Source organism: Phyllobates terribilis, unplaced genomic scaffold, assembly GCF_046119375.1.
Source record: "Phyllobates terribilis strain yellow unplaced genomic scaffold, ASM4611937v1 Scaffold_4__5_contigs__length_816908805, whole genome shotgun sequence".
NCBI classification, from domain to species: Eukaryota; Metazoa; Chordata; class Amphibia; order Anura; family Dendrobatidae; genus Phyllobates; species Phyllobates terribilis.
In genome coordinates, this window is record NW_027362764.1 from 411,648,817 (window position 1) to 411,671,243 (window position 22,427).

General features: G+C 38.4%; 1 protein-coding gene across 1 annotated transcript in view; it reads right to left on the minus strand.

Annotated features, from left to right (window-relative positions):
- GABBR2 (gamma-aminobutyric acid type B receptor subunit 2) overlaps positions 1-22,427 on the minus strand; it is a 1,360,263-nt gene that overhangs the window by 771,038 nt on the left and 566,798 nt on the right. The window contains exons 5-7 of the mRNA XM_073678612.1: positions 15,104-15,169; positions 8,919-9,107; positions 6,996-7,232 (exon numbers count right to left, since the gene is read on the minus strand). Of these exons, the coding sequence (XP_073534713.1) occupies positions 6,996-7,232; positions 8,919-9,107; positions 15,104-15,169 (492 nt within the window). The remainder of the gene's footprint in view (positions 1-6,995; positions 7,233-8,918; positions 9,108-15,103; positions 15,170-22,427) is intronic.

Here is a 22,427-nt window from a genome sequence, read left to right on the forward strand (position 1 = left end):
ACTATTTTTTTTTTTTTACTGCAAAAAATGCAAAAAGCAGGATAATAGAGATTTTTTACCGTGGAACAGCAAAAGCACACTTCTGTCTCTCTGGCCTACACCAGACTATTTTCAACAGATATATTTGTGTCTGAAAAATCAGGGAGACACTTTATTTTTTTTTTTTTTACAGCAAAAAATGCAAAAAGCAGGATAATAGAGATTTTTTACCGTGGAACAGCAAAAGCACACTTCTGTCTCTCTGGCATACACCAGACTATTTTCAACAGATATATTTGTGTCTGAAAAATCAGGGAGACACTATTTTTTTTTACAGCAAAAAATGCAAAAAGCAGGATAATAGAGATTTTTACCGTGGAACAGCAAAAGCAAACTTCTGTCTCTCTGGCCTACACCAGACTATTTTCAACAGATATATTTGTGTCTGAAAAATCAGTTAGACACTATTTTTTTTTTTTTACAGCAAAAAATGCAAAAAGCAGGATAATAGAGATTTTTTACCGTGGAACAGCAAAAGCACACTTCTGTCTCTCTGGCCTACACCAGACTATTTTCAACAGATATATTTGTGTCTGAAAAATCAGGGAGACACTATTTTTTTTTTTTTTTACAGCAAAAAATGCAAAAAGCAGGATAATAGAGATGTTTTACCGTGGAACATCAAAGCCACAGTAATAATTTACTGGTGTATACCAGGCTTTTTAAAATATATATATATTTGCGGCTGAACAGTGAGCGACACACTCAAACTGTTTTTTTTAGATACAAATGTCCCAAAAGAGGATAATACAGAGGTTTGTACCGTGGAACTGCAAAACCACACTTGTATTTTTCGGGCCTACACCAGACTATTTTCAACAGATATATTTGTGTCTGAAAAATCAGGGAGACACTATTATTATTTTTATACAGCAAAAAATGCCCAAAACAGGATAATAGAGAAGTTTTACCGTGGAACATCAAAACCACAGTAATAATTTACTGGTTTATACCAGGCTTTTTAAAATATATATATATTTGCGGCTGAACAGTGAGCGACACACTCAAACTGTTTTTTTTTAGATACAAATGGCCCAAAAGTGGATAATACAGAGGTTTGTATCGTGGAACTGCAAAACCACACTTGTATTTCTTAGGCCTACACCAGACTATTTTCAACAGATATATTTGTGTCTGAAAAATCAGGGAGACACTATTTTTTTTTTTTTTTTACAGCAAAAAATGCAAAAAGCAGGATAATAGAGATTTTTTACCGTGGAACAGCAAAAGCACACTTCTGTCTCTCTGGCCTACACCAGACTATTTTCAACAGATATATTTGTGTCTGAAAAATCAGGGAGACACAATTTTTTTTTTTTTTACAGCAAAAAATGCAAAAAGCAGGATAATAGAGATTTTTTACCGTGGAACAGCAAAAGCACACTTCTGTCTCTCTGGCCTACACCAGACTATTTTCAACAGATATATTTGTGTCTGAAAAATCAGGGAGACACTATAATTATTTTTATACAGCAAAAAATGCCAAAAACAGGATAATAGAGATGTTTTACTGTGGAACATAAAAACCACTGTAATAATTTGCTGGTGTATACCAGGCTTTTTAAAATATATATATATTTGCGGCTGAACAGTGAGCGACACACTCAAACTGTTTTTTTTAGATACAAATGGCCCATAGAACTGCAAAACCACACTTCTATTTCTCTGGCCTACACCAGACAATTTTCAACAGATATATTTGTGTCTGAAAAATCAGAGGCACACTTTTTTTTTGTGGGGGGGGGCACCAAAAGGTTAATAAGATGGGTATTTGTACATTGTGAAGGAGGAAAATTAAAAGAGGATTTAGATAAAAAAAAGGATTTTTCCTGGCCCCCGGGACCTGGAGCTAAGTCCAGCAATTTCAACAACAGGAGCAGCACACAGGACTGCAATGCAGCGTTTGCTGGTATAACCACTGCGTCTCCTATACAGCCCGCCTGCCTGCCTGCCTGATATACCTGGGATGGATATTAGTCCTGAGAAGGATGTGTTTGTTTGATCTGGCAGCCTTTACAGACCCTACACAAACTATTTTGCAGGATATATCTCTCCCTAAATCAGCAGCGCTGTCCCTACACTGTCTGATCCGGAGCGACTGTGTCCAAGATGGCGGCGCCCGGTTTTAAATACTCGAGGTGACGCTGTGCGGCCAGCCAATCACTGTAATGCCCACAAACAACATGGCTGCGGCATTACAGTGACAGGCTGGCAATCCCTGCATGTTCATTGGCTCTGTAAAGAGCGCCAAACATGCAGGGCGGAGACCTGAGCTCCCGCCCGAGTAAACCGGAAATGCTCGGTGCTCGCCGAACATCCCGAGTAGCGTGATGCTCGGGCGATTACCGAGCAGTGTCGAGCATGTTTGCTCAACACTAGTAAGAATAAAATGTATTCAGATTTGATAAAGTTGATGATGTAATTAATAAAGACAATTAAACTTTAAAAAGATGCTACACCCAAAGCAAAGTATGGGAGAATTTATAATGCGCACAAGCTAAATTCCCGCCTGTTAGCTATTCTAATTTTTTATAAATTCTCATCTAGAGAGTTTAACAGCTTCCTGACTGGTGGTGATTTTCCTTTTTTTTCTCTTTCTTTTTCCAAGAGCCATAACTTTATTTTTCTGTCAACATAGCTATATGAGGGCTTTACTTTTTAAGGGATGAGTTTTGTTTTGAATAACATGATTAATTTTACCAAACAATATACTGGAAAATGGTAAAAAGATTCCAAATGAGGTGAAATTGTGTAAAATAAGCAATTCTTTTTTGGGTATTGTTTTTACAGATACCATATTGTGGTAAAATTAATCTCACAATATAATTATGCAGGGTAGTATGCCTACAATGATAAAATGGAGAAAATCATGGGAAATTTGTAAAAAAAAAATTGTTTGTTTCACTACTTCCTGAGATCCTTAACGTTTTAATTTTTCAGTCCATACAGCTGTGTGAGGGTTTATTTTCTTATATTTTTATTGCCACCATTTTGCGGACATCACGTTTTGATCACATTTTAATGCATATTTTTAGGGAGTCATTGCATTTACTGTACTGGTAAATTCATTATATATTTTGATAAATTAGACTTTTATGGTAATGGCAATATTTTTTCTAAATATTTTGTATTTCTTTATAATTAAGGGATAAAAAAGGTGGTTATTTGAATTTTTATACTTTTTTTTATATATTTTTTTAAAAATATTTTTTATCTTTTTAATCTCCTAATAAGACCTATGATAGTCTGATCATTTGTTATATACACTGCAATATAATTGTATTGTTTTATATAAATAAAATTACATTTTCCTAAGAAGCTCATCAAAAAGCTAAACTTTACAGGAGGACAAAAATGGTAGACATGAAGGCCTTCAGAATTCCGCACTAGTGATCAAGCTAATAAATGCTGCTATCAGTGATTGATAGCAGCATTTAAATGATTAAACAGCAGCGAAGCACTTGAAGATGTTGGCTATTTAACCCAGTTGACATCTGCTGGGTATGATGCGGGCCCAGCTCTTGAGCCCTTTCCATATATTAGGAGATGATATATAATGTTTTATTTACTGAATTGATGACAATATGTATAAATGATTAGCTTTTACCCAATAGAAAAAATAGGAATTAATGTAAATGCGGATGCAAAAACTAACCCAATACTGACAGAATACTGATGAAATACTGATGGGAACCTTAAGAATCCTGTTTCATGTCTATACTGCAGAAGTATAACAATATGCTGATGTGAAACAGGCTTAACACAACCTGGTTGCCTTTGTTTCCCTGACTGTGTCAATCGATCACTTTAATTGTAGAGTTTCAGAAAAAGGTTGGGAATTATATTTAGGGAAAGCACATTAAGAAAAAAATATTCTTGACGTTAATAATATGAGATTACCATGAGTAAATGTTTAAGGATACAGAACACATTTAATTTTCCAAATTACAAAGCTGAAAAGTGTGACCGTAATGCCAAAAGAATGACAGTTGATAGAGGACTATGTATTATTCCATGTGACATCAACATTAGACATGCTTTAGAGAGATCAATTAAAAGAGCATTTTTTTTTCAAATTTAAGTTCATTTTCATTAAGCCTAATCTTTAAAGAGTTATTCCCATCTTCATAAATGGATATTGTCAGATTCTGCACGTAAAAACAAGCAATTAGCAATTTACTGCTAATTAAAGTTTGCAGCTATTCTTGAGATATTAACTCTTTTGTTTGTTTACAGCTCATTTCCTAGGAGACCGGCCACTACTGTTGTCTAGATTATAAGCACTAGTCATTAGTTGGCAGGGATTAGAAGTTAAAGAAGTTGTCCACTAAATGGACAACTCCTTGTCATCCCCCACGCTTGGCCCCGATAAAATAAAAAAGCTTATACTCACCTCCTGTGCCGGTGCTGTTCCCACGGTGTTGGCACTCGCTCTCACTGGGGCTCCCGTACTGTTGTTGTGACACGTTACACCGGCGCCCAATCAGTGCTGGCGTCACTGTCTCTGCCTCCTTTCGAATTGCACTTGAAAAGGAAGTCAGAGAGCAGCAACAGCCCTGACTTCCTCTTCATGTTCGATTTGTGCGAAGGCGGGGACAGTGACACCAGCGCTGATTGGGCATCACGTGTCACAACAACCAGACGAGAGCCCCGGGGACAGTGAGTGCCGACACCGCTGGAACAGCGCCAGCATGGGAGGTGAGTATGAGCTTTTTTATTTTATCAGGGCCAAACATTTAGATCAGGAAGGGGTTGTCCAAGTAGTGAACAATCCCTTTAATAGTATGCACCGGTGATTCTGGCCAGATTCAAAACACTATTTATAAGCTCACTAGAAAAGAGTTTGGAAGCACTGCACGTATTCTGCTGTCTAGCAGAGGTGGTTGGTCTCCAATGCAACAAGCTGGGCACAAAATAAAAGTGCTACTATCTCAAGAATGCCTGAAAATTGTAATAAGCAATAAATTGAAAAATAGCTTATACAACCCTTGGCAAAAATTATGAAATCACCGGGCTCGGAGGATGTTCATTCAGTTGTTTAATGTTGTTGAAAAAAGCAGATCACAGACATGGCACAAAACTAAAGTCATTTCAAATGGCAACTTTAGGGCTTTAAGAAACACTAAAAGAAATCAAGATTAAAAATGTGGTACTCAGTAAGTGTAATTTTTTTCAGACCAAGCAGAGGGAAAAAATGATGGAATCACTCAATTCTGAGGAAAAAATGATGGCATCACCCTGTAAATTTTCATTTCCAAAACTAACACCTGCATCAAATTAGATCTGCTCGTTAGTCTGCATCTAAAAAGTAGTGATCACACCTTGGAGAGCTGTTGCAATAAGTGGACTGACATGAATCATGGCTCCAACAGAGAGAGATGTCAATTGAAACAAAGGAGAGGATTATCAAACTCTTAAAAGAAGGTAAATCATCAAGCAATGTTGCAAAAGATGTTGGTTGGTCACAGTCAGCTGTGTCTAAAATCTGGACCAAATACAAACAATATGGGAAGGTTGTTAAAGGCAAACATATTGGCAGACCAAGGAAGACAGTAAAGCATCAAGACTGGAAACTTAAAGCAATATGTCTCCAAAGCAGGAAATGTACAACAAAACAAATGAGGAACAAATGGGAGGAAACTGGAGTCAATGTCTGTGACCGAACTGTAAGAAACTGCCTAAAGGAAATGGGATTTACATACAGAAATGCTAAACATAAGCCATCATTAACACATAAACAGAAAAAAACAAGGTTACAATGGCGCTTAGGAAAAGCAATCGTGGACTGTGGATGACTGGATGAAAGTCATATTCAGTGAGGAATCGCGAATCTGCATTGGGCAAGGTGATGATGCTGGAACTTTTGTTTGGTGCCATTCCAATGAGATTTATAAATGAAGAGAACATGCAAATTTCCACAGTCATTGATGATATGGGGCTGCATGTCAGGTAAAGGCACTGGGGGGATGGCTGTCATTACATCTTTAATAAATGCCCAAGTTTACATTGATATTTTGGACAGTTTTCTTATCCCATCAATTGAACAGATGTTTGGGGATGATGACATCATTTTTCAAGATGATAATGCATCCTGCCATAGAGCAAAAACTGTGAAAAAATTCCTTGAAAGATGACACATAAGGTCAATATCATGGCCTGCAAATAGTCCGGATCTCAATCCAATTGAAAATCTTTGGTGGAAGTTGAAGAAAATGGTCCATGACAAGGCTCCAACCTGCACAGCTGATCTGGCAACAGCAATCAGAGAAAGTTGGAGCCAGATTGATGAAGAGTACTGTTTGTCACTCATTAAGTCCATGCCTCAGAGACTGCAAGCTGTTATTAAAGCCAGAGGTGGTGCAACAAAATACTAGTGATGTATTGGAGTGTTCTTTTGTGTGTTTGTTTTTCATGATTCCATAATTTTTTCCTCAGAATTGAGTGATTCCATAATTTTTTACCTCTGCTTGGTCTGAAAAAATTACCCTTACTGAGTACCACATTTTTAATCTTGATTTCTCTTAGTGTTTCTTAAAGCCCTAAAGGTGCCATTTGAAATTACTTCAGTTTTGTGCCATATCTGTGATCGGCTTTTTTTCAACATTAAACAACTGAATGAACATCCTCCGAGCCCGGTGATTCCATAATTTTGGCTAGGGATTGTATTTACAAGCACCGTCCAACAATACCCATTTATGAAGATGGGAATAACTCTTTAAAGATTTTTAATATGGCCAAGTTTATTTTACCCAGAACTCTTTCCAGAATATTTATATAATACGAATTATAATTAAGAAAGAGACATAAAAATAAGAAACAAAAAACAAATTCTTATAGCCAAATATGATTGTATATTTCCCTTTACATAAGAACATATGATAGAGAATATAAAATAATACACACACAATAATAAAAACACATACTCTGCACTATGGGGTGGGGTGGATTTTACTTACCGTTACTCCAAAGAAATTTGTTTCATTCATTGCATCGAGGAAAATTTTCCCAAGCTTGTGGTTTGTATAATTAAAATCCTGAATGCTTTGATGTCTATTGGTAGCATTAAGATATTCCATTGCTCTGTGCAGTGTCTTGGCTATTACCCATATTCCATCATAAGCATAACCATGAAATTTACTGGGTTCCACATCTGACCTCTTTTCATTGTATTCTTTTTCATACTGTTGTGGGGTCTAAAAAAGATAAATAATAGAAATATTCTTGTCATTCTCAGATGAAAAAAAAAATATATATCAGATATAGTTCCTTAGAGAGTAACATACAATATATTACGCTATTCACTGCCAATTACATGTTGTCCTCAAGTATGCATAAAACATAACATTATACAAGAATATTATGTTTATTGCGTTTATCTATTACATGAGTGTTTCTGTACCCTTGCTAAGTGGGCAGGTTCTTTCTGATGAGATGTAAGAATTGTGCTGACTCCTCTGTGCCATATCAGAAAAGCTGCCCCTTTTTGAAGTTTGTTGTATTTATTAATATTATATATGGGGTTTTGAAGTGTTTTACAATTTTAATTAATAGGGTTTATGTAACTTCATGTTGGTAAAAAGATTGCGCATTAGAAATCACTGGGACGATAACAGTGAAGTCATCTGGGGTAAATATTAGTTAGGAACAAGAATAAGGGTATTCTGTGACCCTTGATGTTCTTAAAGTGTGCCTCTTACTAGCCTGAAGCTGCTCATTTTATCTAAGAAAATAATGGGCACTCTGAGACTGGTGATTTTTTCTAAATATCACCTTATAGAAAAAAAGGTCACAAGGGTCCCTAATGTCCCCCTGAAGGACCCAACTTTCAACTTTCTGAACTTTGTTTGTGGGATCCTATATTGCAGAATGTGATTCTACAATTCTCAGTGGCCCTTCTTGCTGTGAAATAACAAGATTGTGAGTGTTATCATTAGATCTCACTCATTAAAGCCATTACCATACAATAACCACTTAGAACACATAAGTCAGCACTAGTAGCAAAAAGTGAGCTCTGGAGTTTTAAGATCCTGCTCATTGACCTGGGATCCCACGTCCCGGAATTTTGCACGAGACTTTTGCTTGAAAGTTGGAGGTGGGGGGGTAGGGATTAAAGACCCTCGTGACCACTTCTCTAATAGGTTATATTTAGAATAGTCACTAGGGAGTGATGCAAGCTTTATAGGATTTAAAATGAATAAGTGCTCTGCCATTTATATGACTCTTACTGTGACAGTGCTATTAAATAAAGAAGTACCTCTTTATATCCCCAATAAATGTTTGTAGATTGATTTGTAGATTGTTAGTAAATCTGAATTTTTCTTGCCGAAAACCATGTTTTTTACACTACAATATTTGAATACCATGTTCATAAGTAATAATCACTGCTTATAAGAAATTGGGTATTGCTAATTGGCAGCCAATCAGTTTTCAACCAGCTTTAAAATGAATTTCATGACAATGTTGTATTTTAAGAATTTATTTACTTATTTTACTCACTTACATAGCACCATCATAATCCACAGCGCTTTACAGACATTATGGGCACTGTACGCATAGAGGCTCACAATCTAAATTCCCTATCAGTATGTCTATGGAGTGTGGGAGGAAACCGGAGAACCCGAAGGAAACCCACACAAACATGGAGAGAACATACAAACTTGGTGGGATTTGAACCAAGGACCCAGGACTGCAAGGCTGCAGTGCTAACCACTGAGCCACCGTGAATTTTTTATTTTTTCAGCTAGTGTAGATTCTTCATAAACTTTCATGACGGTGGAAAGAATATTTTACTTTTCCCTATTGTTACAGTTTGTTTGACAGTATAAAAATATATGTGCTGTAGTTGGCAAACAATTGTACTTTGATAGTTAAAAGCTCACCCGTCCTGATATAGTCTTGATATTTTTTGTGCTGAGAGGTTCAAAATCCACTGCAACATATCCTTCCATTGCTGTGAGTAGGTTTTTACTTGAACAGGTGGAGGAATTGGCCTGCTGCCACCATAGAGCTTGATACCATCCAGGGATTATCCATTGATATTTACTGCCGTACATGTCTTCATTGTAAGCCTGCAAATGATAATAAACTTACAATAAGCATTAAAATCAATATTTGTCATTTAGTTTAGGTATAAACAAGATTGATGCTAATTTGTTGTCGCCTCTGTAGGCTTTCAGGAGATTTGCCCATGGCTAGACCTTCTATTTGTAATGACATTTAAAGGGTTATTCCCATGTGATAAAAGTTGTTTCTGCATTTAGTGTAAAAGTAAACAAGTTTATAATTAATTTCCTTTTTCTATTTTGCTCTGTTCCTCTGCTAGGCTGCTTTTGAGTTTTCTAGTTAACTGCTCATTACCAAAGAGACTGACCACAGCTGCTATTCAGTCCCATTCATTACAAGGAATGGCTCCTGGGCTTGTGCAGCAGACCAGGAGCAGTTTTTCAGCACTTTCATCTCCACCAGTCATTGACTTATAAAGTGACTGCTTATCCCCCCAAACAGTCAGCTGCTACGGCAGGCAAAAGTTCATCACTTCTGCTCATCTCCTCCTCAGTTGTTGAGCCTTTCCGAGGACTTTAAAAGTGCGCTGGCTTGAACTGTCAGTCAAAGAAGACAGCACATTTCCTCAGCAAATTGGAAGTCAGTAGACTAGAGAATGGTGCACTCCTGAAGATAGATGTTGGGATAACCTTTTTAACAGAAAATGAGGCACTAGATTTAAAAAAGTAAGGAGTAATGCTCCTAGAGATTGATTTTGAAACTGAAATTATTCTCAAATTAAAGGAGCAACACCATTATATAGATTTAAATAAGTTAAAAGCTTTAGTACAGCAACTAGAGATGAGCGGATCTTTTGAAATTTGAATTTTTCATATTGTACAAACTGTTCTCCACTGAGAACAGCTGATCTTTGATGGCCAGGTACTGACCACCACTATTCAAGGTATAATCCGTAAGATATTATATATGTGGGGCATCATTGGGAGGCCTGCACGGCAACTAATGTTAGCCAGTTCTCTGATGCTTTAACAATGTGGGGAATCGTGCCCGGCAAGTTTTGTTTTTTTTTCATTGCGAACCGTGAATCTCTAAATGTTCAAATTCGCATGAAAGCGCAAATTTTATTTAAAAGGGTAAATCCTCACTCAGGACCTCCTAAGTTAATAAGCACAGAGAGCAATTAAAAACAGTAGCTCTTCCTCTGGTTAACCTGGTTTGCCCATGTGTATTCACCTACCTGACCAGGCCAAATTTTACAATTCTGACCTGTGTCACTTTATGAGGTAATAACTCTGGAACGCTTCAAAGTATCCCAAAGATTCAGGGACATATTGTACTTTATGTTAGTGGTACATTTAGGCCGATATTTTTTGCTTTTATTTGTGAAAATATCTGAATTTTGGCAAAAATTTAGAAAATTTCTACATTTTCTAAATTTAAAAGTTTATGCCCTTAAACCAGATAGTTAGATCACACAAAATAGTTAAATATAACATTTACCACATGTCTACTTTACATCAGCATAATTTTTGAATGATATTTTTTTATTGCTAGGAAGTTAGAAGGGTTAAACGTTGATCAGCAACTGCTCAATTTTCTAGCAAAATTTACAAAACCAATTTGTGTAAGACCACATCACATTTGAAGTGACTATGAGGGGCCTATACGACAGAAAAAAAAATTGACATCAGTTTAAAAACTGCACCCAACAAAGTGCTTAAAACTACATTCAAGAAGTTTATAAACTTTTCAGGTGCTTCACAGGAATTAAAGCAATGTGAAAGGAAAAAATGAAAATGTTACTTATTCCCTTAAAAATGTTGGTTTTGCCCCAAATTTTGCATTTTCACAAAGGTAACAGGAGAAAATGGACCATATAATTGAATTTCCATTTTCTTCTGACTACACCAATACCCCATATGTGGTGGAAAACTACTGTTTTGGTGCACGGCAGGGCTCGGACGGCAGAAGCACAATTTGACTTTTGGAGCGCAAAATTGTCTGGAATAGATAGTGAACACCATGTCGTGTTTGCAGAGCCTCTGATGTGCATAAACAATAGAAAAATCCCCCACAAGTGACCCCATTTTGGAAACTACACCCCTCAAGGAATTTCTCTAGAGATGTGGTGAGCACCTTTAACCCAAAAGTGCTTCATAGAATTGTATAATGTTAAAACGTGAAAATGCAAAAAAATTTATTTCTTCTGCTAAAAACTTTGTTTTGCCCCAGATTTTTCATTTTTACAAGGATGATAGGAGAAAATGGACCATATAATTTGTTGTGCAATTTTTCCTGAGTGTACCTATGCCTCAAATGTGGTGGAAAACTACTGTTTGGGTGCACGGCAGGCTCTGAATGGTAGGAGTGCCAACTGAATTCTGGAGTTCAATTTTGTCTGGAATAGATTGTGGATGCCATGTCACATGAGAAGAGCCCCTGACATGCCGAAATAGCAGAAACCTCCACAAGTGACCACATTTTGGAAACTACACCTCTTGAGGAATTTATATAGGGTTGTAGAGAGTATTTTTTAGCTTCAGGCGATTCACAGAATTGTTTAACATTAGGCTGAATAAATGGAAAATTAACATTTTTTCCACTAAAATGTTGCTTTGGCCCCAAGTTTTTAATTTTCATAAGAGATACTAGGAGAAAATGAATGGTGCAATTTGTTACGCAATTTCTTGTGTGAATGCCAATATTTCGCATGTGGTCAAAAATTTATTTTGAGGCACAGTGGAAAGCTCAAAAGGGAGTTCAGATTTCGCTGGAATGGTTTGAGGGTGCCATATCACATTGGAAGTGCCCCTAAGGTGCCAGAACAGCAGAAACCCCCCATAAGTGACCTCATTTTACACACTACACCCCCTAAAGAATTCATCTATGGATGCAGTGAGCATTTTGACGCCACATGTACCTTGCAGAATTTTATACCACTGGGCGATGAAGAAAGAATAATTACATTTTACAACTAAAACGTTGTTTGAGCCCCAAATTTTTTATTTTTATAAGGGTTAATAGGAAAAAATGAACTTCACAGTTTATTTTAATATTTCACCTGAGTGTGCCAATACCCTACCTGCAATCGTGAAATTCTTTTCAGGAACAGTGCAAAGCTCAGAAGGGAAAGAGCGCCATATTATAGTGCAGATTTTAGTGTAATGGTTTGCGGGTGCCATGAGCCACTGGAAGAGCCCCTGAGGGGCCAGAACAGCAGAACCACCCATAAGTGACCACATTTTACAAACTACACCTCTCAATGAATTTATCTATCGGTGCAGTGATCATATTGACACCACAGGTGTGTCACAGAATATTGTGCCAATGGTAAGTGAAGAAAAAATAATTACATTTTTATCACAAAAATATTGTCGTAGCCTCAGATTTTACACTTTCACACTGGGAAATGGGTAAAAATAGCACAAAATTTGTTACACAATTCCTGCTAAACATTAGAATATCCCATATGTGTCTGTATAGTACTGCTTAGCCACACAGCAAGACTCGGGATGGATGGAGCACTATTTGCCTCCTGGAGCACAGATTTTTTTAGAATAGCTTGGGACTCTATAATAAGTGCCCCTAAGTGCTAGAAGAGCACAATCCCCCCTCAAGTGACCCCATTTTGGAAATTATACCCCCTTGGGTATTTATTTACAGGTGTAGTGATGATTTGACTCTGAGTGAAAATTGCAAATCTGCTATTGTAGTGACCTTTCATTGTAGTGCCCAGTACATTGTAGTACCCAGTACATTGTAGTGCCTGTACATTGTGCCGAGCATTTTCTTCTGGAGACATGGACCTCATAAATTAAGCGGGCTCTCATTGCTACAGAGATGTCAAACATGTGGACACTAAATGTAGTTTAGGCACACTGTGGGGCTCAAAAGGGAGGGCGGCATTTGGATTTGGGAGTGCAAAGTTTGCTGAATTTCTTTTAGGGGGGAGCCATTTCGCTTTTCCATATTTTCGCATGGTACCACATTTGTCGTGAAAGCTTAGGTTTACCATTGGGTATCCTAAGCTTGTTAGAAAACACTACTATGAAAAGTTTGCTAAAAAGTACACGTGTGTTGCTCAATGTACAAGTGGAATCAATTTGAATAATACAAGGATGCAGAAGAAGAGATGTAAAATGCCCCGTGGCTAGTCTCCCAGCATCATTAGTAGAATATGGGAGTCACTAATAAAAAACTAGAGGCACCATAACAAGTGATTGACATTTCTCGACACAGGACCATTTTCCAAAATGATTCAACATAAATAATTGTTCTCTTTTACTTGATCTAAAAGACATGGAATTTTATAATTGTAATACAACCACTTTAGGATATGAAAATGTAGACATGTTATTCAATGGGATGTAGGGTTCCAAAACCTCCTCTTGTTTTACAGTGAAGGAAATAATTATTTGATCCTTTGCTATTTTTGTAAGTTTGCCCACTGACAAAGACATGAACAGTCTATAATTTTAAGGGTAAGTTAATTTTAACATTCAGAGATAGAATATCCACAAAAAAAAACAAGAAAATCACATTGTATAAATTAGATACCTTTATTTGCATTTTGAAGTGAGAAATAAGTATTTAATCTCCTACAAACCATTATGAGTTCTGGCTCCTACAGACCAGTTAGACGCTCCTAATCATCTCGTTACCTGCATTAAAGAGAGCTATCTTACATAGTCATCCGTATAAAAGACTCCTGTCCACAGACTCAATTGATCAGACCCTAACCTCTACAACATGGGCAAGACCAAAGAGCTTTCTAAGGAAGTCAGGGACAAGATCATAGACCCGCACAAAGCTTGAATGGGCTACAAAACCATAAATAAGATGCTGGGTGAGAAGGAGACATCTGTTGGTGCAATAATAAGAAAATGGAAGAAATACAAAATGCCTGTCAATCGACATCGATCTAGGGCACCATGTAAAATCTCACCTCGTGGGGTATCCTTGATCATGAGGAAGGTGAGAGATCAGCCTAAAACTACACAGGGGGGACTTGTTAATGATCTCAAGGCAGCTGGGACCACAGTAACCAAGAAAACCATTGGTAACACATTACGCCTTAAAGGTTTAAAATCCTGCAGAGCCCACAAGGTCCTCCTGCTTAAGAAGGCAAAAGTGCAGGCCCATCTGAAGTTTGCCAATGAACACCTGAATGATTCTGTGAGTTATTGGGAGAAGGTGCTGTGGTCAGATGAGAAAAAAATTGAGCTCTTTGGCATTAACTCAACTCGCCGTGTTTGGAGGAAGAGAAATGCTGAATATGACCCAATGAACACCGTCCCCACTGTCAAGCATGGAGGTGGAAACATTATGTTTTGAGGGTGTTTCTCTACTAAGGGCACAGGACTACTTCACTGCATCAATGGGAGAATGGATGGAGCCATGTACCGTAAAATCCTGAGTGACTACCTCCTTCCCTCAGTAAGAGCATTGAAGATGGGTCGTGGCTGGGTCTTCCAGCAAGACAATGATCCAAAACATACAGCCAAGGCAACAAAGGAGCGGCTCAAAAAAAGCACAATAAGGTCATGGAGTGGCCTAGCCAGTCTCTAGACCTTAATCACATAGAAAACTTATGGAGGCAGTTGAAGCTCCGAGTTGCCAAGCAACATCCTCAAAATCTAAATGATTTAGAGATGATCTGCAAAGAGGAGTGTACCAAAATCCCTCCAGACATGTGCGCAACCCTCATCATCAACTACAAAAATGTTTGATTGCTGTGCTTGCCAACAAGGGTTTTGCCACCAAGTATTAAGTGTTAATCAAATACTTATTTCTCACTGCAAAATGCAAATACATTTATGTAATTTATGCAATGTGATTTTTTTTTGGATATTCTACTGTATCTCTCAATGTTAAAATTAACCTACCTTTAAAATTATAGACTGTTCATGTCTTTGTCAGTGGGCAAACTTACAAAAACAGCAAGGGATCAAATAATTATTTCCTTCACTGTATGAATTGTTTTGTATTTTAGCAATAACACTTACTAATCAGATTCTCATATTGGTGTTTTCTAAGTTCAAACTATAATATTACTACTTACACAACAGAAGACTTTTGCTGCCATATGCTCATCAAACTGACCGATGATTATTCGCACATCGTTGCCCTATAACAATGAAAGAAAAAAATGACATTTGTATTTAATTTGTTACAGTAAATATGTTCACAGCAACGTTGTAAGCTGTCTATGGCTGCCCTTTTTATTTAAGAAAATAGTGGCAGCCGCAGACAGATGATTTTGCTCAATAACGCTAATTTCATGATTTCTCCTACCTGCGTGTCTGGACACAGTGAATGACAGTTCTGCCCCCCAATCTAGGAATGGGGCATGCTGAGCTGTCAATATGGTGATGGACAACTCAGCAGTCCAATCGGATGCTGGGGCATTCTGAGCTGTCAGTGTCTGGAATGATAGTTTAGCCATCCAATCAGGATCAGGGTGTGCTTGGGCTTTATCCATGTGTCTCTAGTCCAGCTCTCTGCCTTTGATTGCTGCCAGTGGTAAATCTGCTCATGAGGTGTATGTGCTTGTTCTGTGCTCCTTGTCTGGTATTCTGATCTTTGCTGTTCGATCTAGGATTTGTCTTGACCATCCATTTGCCTAGCCCTTTTGTCGTGATCCACTACCTTCTTGGAATATTGACCTCGGACAGTTTCCTGACTATTCCTTCATCTCACCCCCATGTCTATGATGTACTCTCTTGGCTTTTGACCTCGGACCTCTTGACTACCATTAGGCTTATTCGTGAATAGTGATGAGCGTCACAACTAATTAGTAAAATTGGCAGAAGCCTGAAAGACCCGACCTTGTGCAAAAGTTGGGTCCGAACTTCCGGGTTGTAGGATGATGATATGCTGAGCTGGATCCCACAGTTCTCCACTTCACCCCTCACTGGCAGAATGTGAGATATTGCGTGTTATTACAGGATCTTGCTCTTATAAATAACAGTGCTGCTGCATTATGTATGCAGCAGTTAATGACCAGTAGCACTGTGAAGGAAAAGTCGTGGAATTTTGAAATCACAGGATCACTTGACATATCAATGATATTAACATAGAGAAAATTTTGCTTCCATTTTTTCATTTACATATCATTAACATGTCTATCAATCCCATGATTTCCATGATTACTCGACTTTTACTTCTTGGTTTTGTGATTTATGTGTTGAGGAATGTACTTAAACAAAATAATGTTTAGATCGTCACATACCAATTGTATTATTTCATACAAAAAAATAGATACCACAGAAAATCTGTGAATTTTGGAAACTTGAGGTTACACTAGCAAATTATTTGCTTCTTTTTTATCTTAAGTTATTAAAGAAGCTGCATACAACATTGTAAGTCATGGATTCATCATTTGATGAATATAAAGGTGCTTGGTTCTCTGATAGCTGTCCTAAGAATGTGTGGCCATCAAATCAACAGACCCGCTTCTTATCCACCTAAGGGGAATCTGTGAGCTGGTTTTTATTTAATCTGAGAGTAGCAAGATGTAGGGGCTGAGACCCTGATTCAAATGATGTGTCACTTACTGGGCTGCTTGTTGTAGTTTCAATAAAATCAATGTTTTATCAGCAACAGATTATTACTAGAGGACTAGTTGAATCAAGCCATGTAGCCCGCCCACCACTGATTATCTGACAATGTATTTGGACATAGAAAGCTGCCAAACAGTGGTGTAGAAGGTTATATAGAGCTTAATGTTCAGAAAACTGCTAGATCTGCAGCAGAGAAAACAGTGACTTTATCAAAACTACTTTACATCAATCAGACCAGTAAATGACACATATCTGGAATCAAGGTCTCTGTTCCTACATCATGTTGCTCTCAAATTACATAGCAAAAGCCTGGTGACAGATTCTCTTTAAGGAAAATACATGACAGAAAGCAACTATCCTTTAGTTGAATGGGAAATTATACAGAAATATATTGAAAAACTATCTAATATGTAATTATATAATGATTTCCAGTTATGTGATGATACTGGAAAACCCCTATAATGGATCAGATGTCTAATCATGTTAGATCACTGGTATAGAAAATACACATAATGTACCCTTAATGTTATATTTCATCTGTTACTTTACCCCAACCAGAAAATGTCAAAGAAATCAAAAACTATTCCTTTGCTTACTCACTTGAGCTGTGCACTGATATAAAATGGCTTTAATGTGTTTTAGCTTTTCTTTAAGTAAACCTAAAGACTTCATTTTGGCCAAGACACATGTAAAAGAAGGATAAAGTGACTTCCCTGAGTGCTCAGCTAGTGCTTGTTTATTAGGTAATATAAAATAAAATTCATCATTGTATATGATTACCATCCTTACTCTTAACAACTTACCTGACACACTGATTAAGCTTAACAATATCATTACCCATGCTCAGGAGTTAAAAGCAACACCTAACAGAGGTTCAACTTAAGGCTGCCAAATCCTAATGTACCGTAATAGCTGAAACGGGACCCTCACCTATGAGGAGCATTCTTATTGGGTAGAGGGAGCTGTTGGGGAACTCCTCAGGTCCAAGTTGTGACTGTAACTTTCACTCTCTATTGTTCCTCCCCTCTTTTTACCAGTAGAATGTTTGTTAAAATTCAAGGAATTCGTTCTTCAAATAGATGTCATAATCCAATTTTGATTATGTTCATTCTTGTACAAACACTAGTTTTTTCTCATAGGATATATATCCATTGACAAATGTTATCTATCTAAAAAAGTCTTAATGCCTTCAACAAATTTTGTAAGTATATTATTTTTTCTATGAATTATACATTTCAGTGCTGAAAACAAGCACATCATGTCCTTATGTTTATTGTCTTGACTAATGACAGCATTATAATTACCATGCAAACATAAGACAGGAAAAAAAAACTAAAAAGCTTTGAAGATGAGACAAGGTTCTATCATTAAAATACATTTGGTGAGAACTGAATAAATATTTGAAAGCATTTTATAATAGAACATTAGTGTCCTCGACTGACATCAATCTTGGCTTTCAGGAAGCGCTGTTCTCTTCTTGGTAATTCCTTCTAAATAAAATATTTGTATGTGTATTACAGGCATTTACCTAGACTTACAAATCTGCATATATGTCAAAGGGTCTTGGTACTATCTATCTATCTATCTATCTATCTATCTATCTATCTATCTATCTATCTATCTATCTATCTATTTGTCTATTCATCTTTCTATCTAGGTCTCTGCTTTAACTCAATTAGGGAATATGCAAGTCAAACTATTTAAAAGTTACCTAAATAATTTCTGTTAGAAAAAAATATAGCCTTGTGTACATGGCAGATCTCCAAATATTCTCATCGGAATATGGAGTCCTTGTATTTCACGCTTGCTAATTTATACCACACTATTCTGCATGATAATATATTACAGGGATATTTTCCCCTACAAATACGGTTTCTAAAAAGAAAAATATTGCATCAATGAAACATGGCACCATCCTATGAAATTGGGAGCACACAGATGCGGAGTGGGTTCCCATAAATGTTGAAACTACATTATGCCCTTCCAACCTATGTAGCCAGAAAGCCAGGACAGAGAAGTTCAAGTGGCTCCTTCTCTGGAGAACACGGCCATCATGCATTACCATAAAGGAGAACTATACTTTCAAGTAGCTTCAGAATAAGCTGTTGTAGCACCCCGAGGGCTCGGCTGCTACAGGGGTATTGCACCTCAAACCAGAGGTGTGATATTCCACTCCCGGGTAAGGATGGAGTGTGGACCAGGACTCAGTAAGCTGCATGCACCACACACACCCCATTTCCGAGGGACAGCTCAACGGTGCTCCCACTAGACAGAAGTGCAGGCACGACAGCATCTGTCCCTGGCTGGAGTGGGGAGGGGGTGGAATACCCAGTGGAGTAGGAGCAGATAGGGGTGGGTCTCTGGGCATAGGTAGGAGCCCATTGGTTGCTAGTCACCTGGGCTCGGGTGTTAGAAGGAGGTATAAAAGGTGGGCACCATCTTAGAACAGGGTTCAGTCCAGTTCAGTTCAGAGAGGAGGAGAAGAAGACAGGAGCTCAGCCAGAGAGGGCTGACAGGGAGCTGTGGCTCAGTCTGGGCCCAGCTCCAGAGGCAGGCCTGGAGTGGAGGCCAGAAACAGCAGAAAGAGAGAGGAGAAGGAACGGAAAGAAAAGTAAGAAAGGAACTGGAACAGAGGAGAAAGGAAGCAAGGAACACAGAGAAAGGCCCAGAGACACGAGGACCGAAGGAACCCCATATGCCCAGAGGAGATACAGGGTGAAGGGTTGGCAGAACAGGGTACCGGAACCCAAATTGGTGGAGGCAACAGATTCCTCAGCCAAAGACCAGAGGTTGTTACCACATCTTGGTGCGACCCCTCACTACATCCACCAGAAAGGCATACCGTATAGAGTCAGGGAAACCGGGAGAGGTTTCGCCAACAGAAGGCCCGAGGAAGCTGGACAAAGGTGGGTCACTGGTGGGGACGGCCAGAGAAAGGTAGAGAAGGGAGCTCTGAACCACATTCTGGAATTACCTGGGAGTTGACCGAGTGCCTTGCCTGGTGGACGCAGCACGGCTCGGGCAGTCATCGCCTGCAGCATTGACATGAACAACAACTGTGAGTAAAGCATTGAAAACTGCAACCGCACGTCTCTGTGGTTCCTCGCCGCACCAGCACCATTAGCACTGGGACGCTCACACCATCACTCCCATCATCTCTCACATTAGCTGCCCTGAGGCAATACTTCTCCCGTGGGGAGTTATCCCATACTCAGCTGCGCAAACAACATCAGCCTCAGCGGTCTGCAGCGCAGCGGCGGTCCCCGCTGACCGCAATCCACGGGTGGCGTAGTCGGACATTTGCTATACATTAAGACTGCCACTGGTTTGACCACCCTGGGCACGGACCGGGTCACCGCCACACGGAGACTACAACCCCCAGCATTCTACAACAGGCCCGGTTCCGGGTTCCCCTGCACAACACAGGCCCAGGGGGCACGTCACTGTCCTGTATGTACATGAGGAATAACACTAAATCTGGCCATTATATGACTCATATCTTGCATTTCACCAGTTTTTCTCTCTGGATGCTCTGTCTGTTAATTTGTGTCTGTGTCTGAGCTCGGGGGAGGAGACTAGCTGCTATTATGTCTCCCATACTGAGCACAGCACATACAGATGGATTCCTGCTCTTCATTTCTTAGTACACAGACAGAAACAGTAGCAGCATAGAGGAAAATATGCAGTAGTACTTAAGCAGTGTTACAGTGAATCCAGCTCTGGGATGAGGTAAAGCAGTTGTTAGAACACTCAGCATGATTTTTCTATATGAGCACAGCCTTGCTCAACGCAAGTGTATTGAGCAAGACTGGAAACAATCTAGTCGAAATGTGGCCAGAAGCATGCAAATCGCATACTTGTCGTCACATGACCGCCCACTCCCAGTGTTGGCACATGAACGAGCCGTGCGCGCGGTGTGAGTATTCACACGTCTGCAGTCACATAGAGTGACTGCAGACTTGTAACCTAAGTCCTGACAATCCCTCTAATTTCTTCCCTGCAGTCGTTCTTCCAATTAAACTGCAAAGCATATTTCAAACAGTATTGATTTGCAGATAACCACTATGTCTATAGGTAAGGACTGTTTGCTTGTTTTTTTCTTTGTACACAGTATTGCTCGCCTGCCTTCTGGCTTCCTGCTTGCAAGGGGTTTGGAGCACTCCTGATGAATGACAGCTCAGACCAGTGGCATGGCTGCATAGCTTGCTCCAAGTGTGGACTCTAATATGCTGCAAGCAGAGGTAGCTTTGCCTCTATGGCATCAGAGGAGTACAGGGCACCCCGGCCAGCTTCAGAGCAGCACATGCAATCTCTATAGCAAAGAGCTTGCAAATGCCCTGCCTAGAAAATGGTCACCATTGATAGATTGCAGAGGTAGCCAGTAACTTAGGCAATGAGCAGTTAATTATACAATTAAGAATCCCTCTGTCCTTAAGAACATAGAGGATTTTTAATAAGATGTAAACTGTAAAGTTTCTTGTTTTTATAAGTATGCAAATTGCCTCTTTAGGGAGGAAGAGAACTAGAACTCTAGTGCCACCTATTGGAAGTCAAAAAGTCAATATCGACCCTTTAACTAGCCTTGCTGTGACTTAGGATAAAAGCCAAATCAGAATCTCAATTTGCAAACATGGTGTTTCAGGGTATTGTCCCTTGTCAGTGCAAAGTATGAGAACTGATTTGACTAGGTGAGAGGCTTAAGACTGAGATCTAAGGGGTAACGTTTCTCCTTGTGGAGAGTGAAAAGCCAGGCATGGCATGTCAGACTGAGGAGACTTATATATGCCTTTAGGATTGCTGCTTACAATAGGTGGCAATAGAGTTCTAGTACTCTTACTTTCTGAAGAGGCAATTGCATATTTAATTTCCCAGAGGAGCATGCATGGCCTATGCATGGTCTCCTCACTCTGACATACCAAGCCTGGCTTCTCACTCTCCACAAGGAGAAACGTTACCCCTTACATCTTTGTTTTTATAAGCAATTTTTACCCATTTAAGAAGACACAATCCCTTTAAATACCAGAGGTAAGAGATGATGGACATACTATGATCAGCTAATTATGATGCTGATGCAAACAGTGACCTTATGAGACAAGCCTTCTAAAAATATGGCTACAACTAAGTTAGTTATTTAACATAATTGTAATATCGATATGCAATAATTAATTTTCAATAGCTCAGCTGGTAAATCAGTGTTAACATTATGGTGCACAAAAAGAAAAATTAATAAAATACAAAAAAATAGACAAGATTAAATGAACCATGAAATTTTACCAACGTCATCAAACAGTGAATTTAGCATTTCGAACTGTTGCCACATCTAAAACAAAAGAAGGTTTGAAAATGGATTTTTTTTTTGTTTAGATTTGTTTTGCTTCTTGTTTTCTATCACAGGAAATTCAACATAGAAAAAAAAATGATCTATTTAATTCCCTGACATTTTGAAATAGTGCAGTATGGCTACTGACAATGGAGTCCTTAGGTGATCTATTTTGCCATCTATTTTTAGGTCCACTCATGCTGTGCTCTCTTTCCAATGAATTTAGCTTCCAGCAAACCAAAGTAAATCCATCTATTGCTATGTGTGGTTGCTTTCTCTCTTGAAATGTACAATTAGTTTTCCTCCCGCTTTCATAAAAACATTCACGTAGTTCATGTGATTTTAGTAATATATCATTGACCTTATGTTTTTACTGTAGCAGGTAAATGGCAGGTTTAGCAACCAAATATTTTTTTCTAGAAAACTTGTTAAAAAATTACAGAGAGCAAACATTTTTTACGGATATATTAAAAATTAATTAATTTATACATAATATCAGTGAT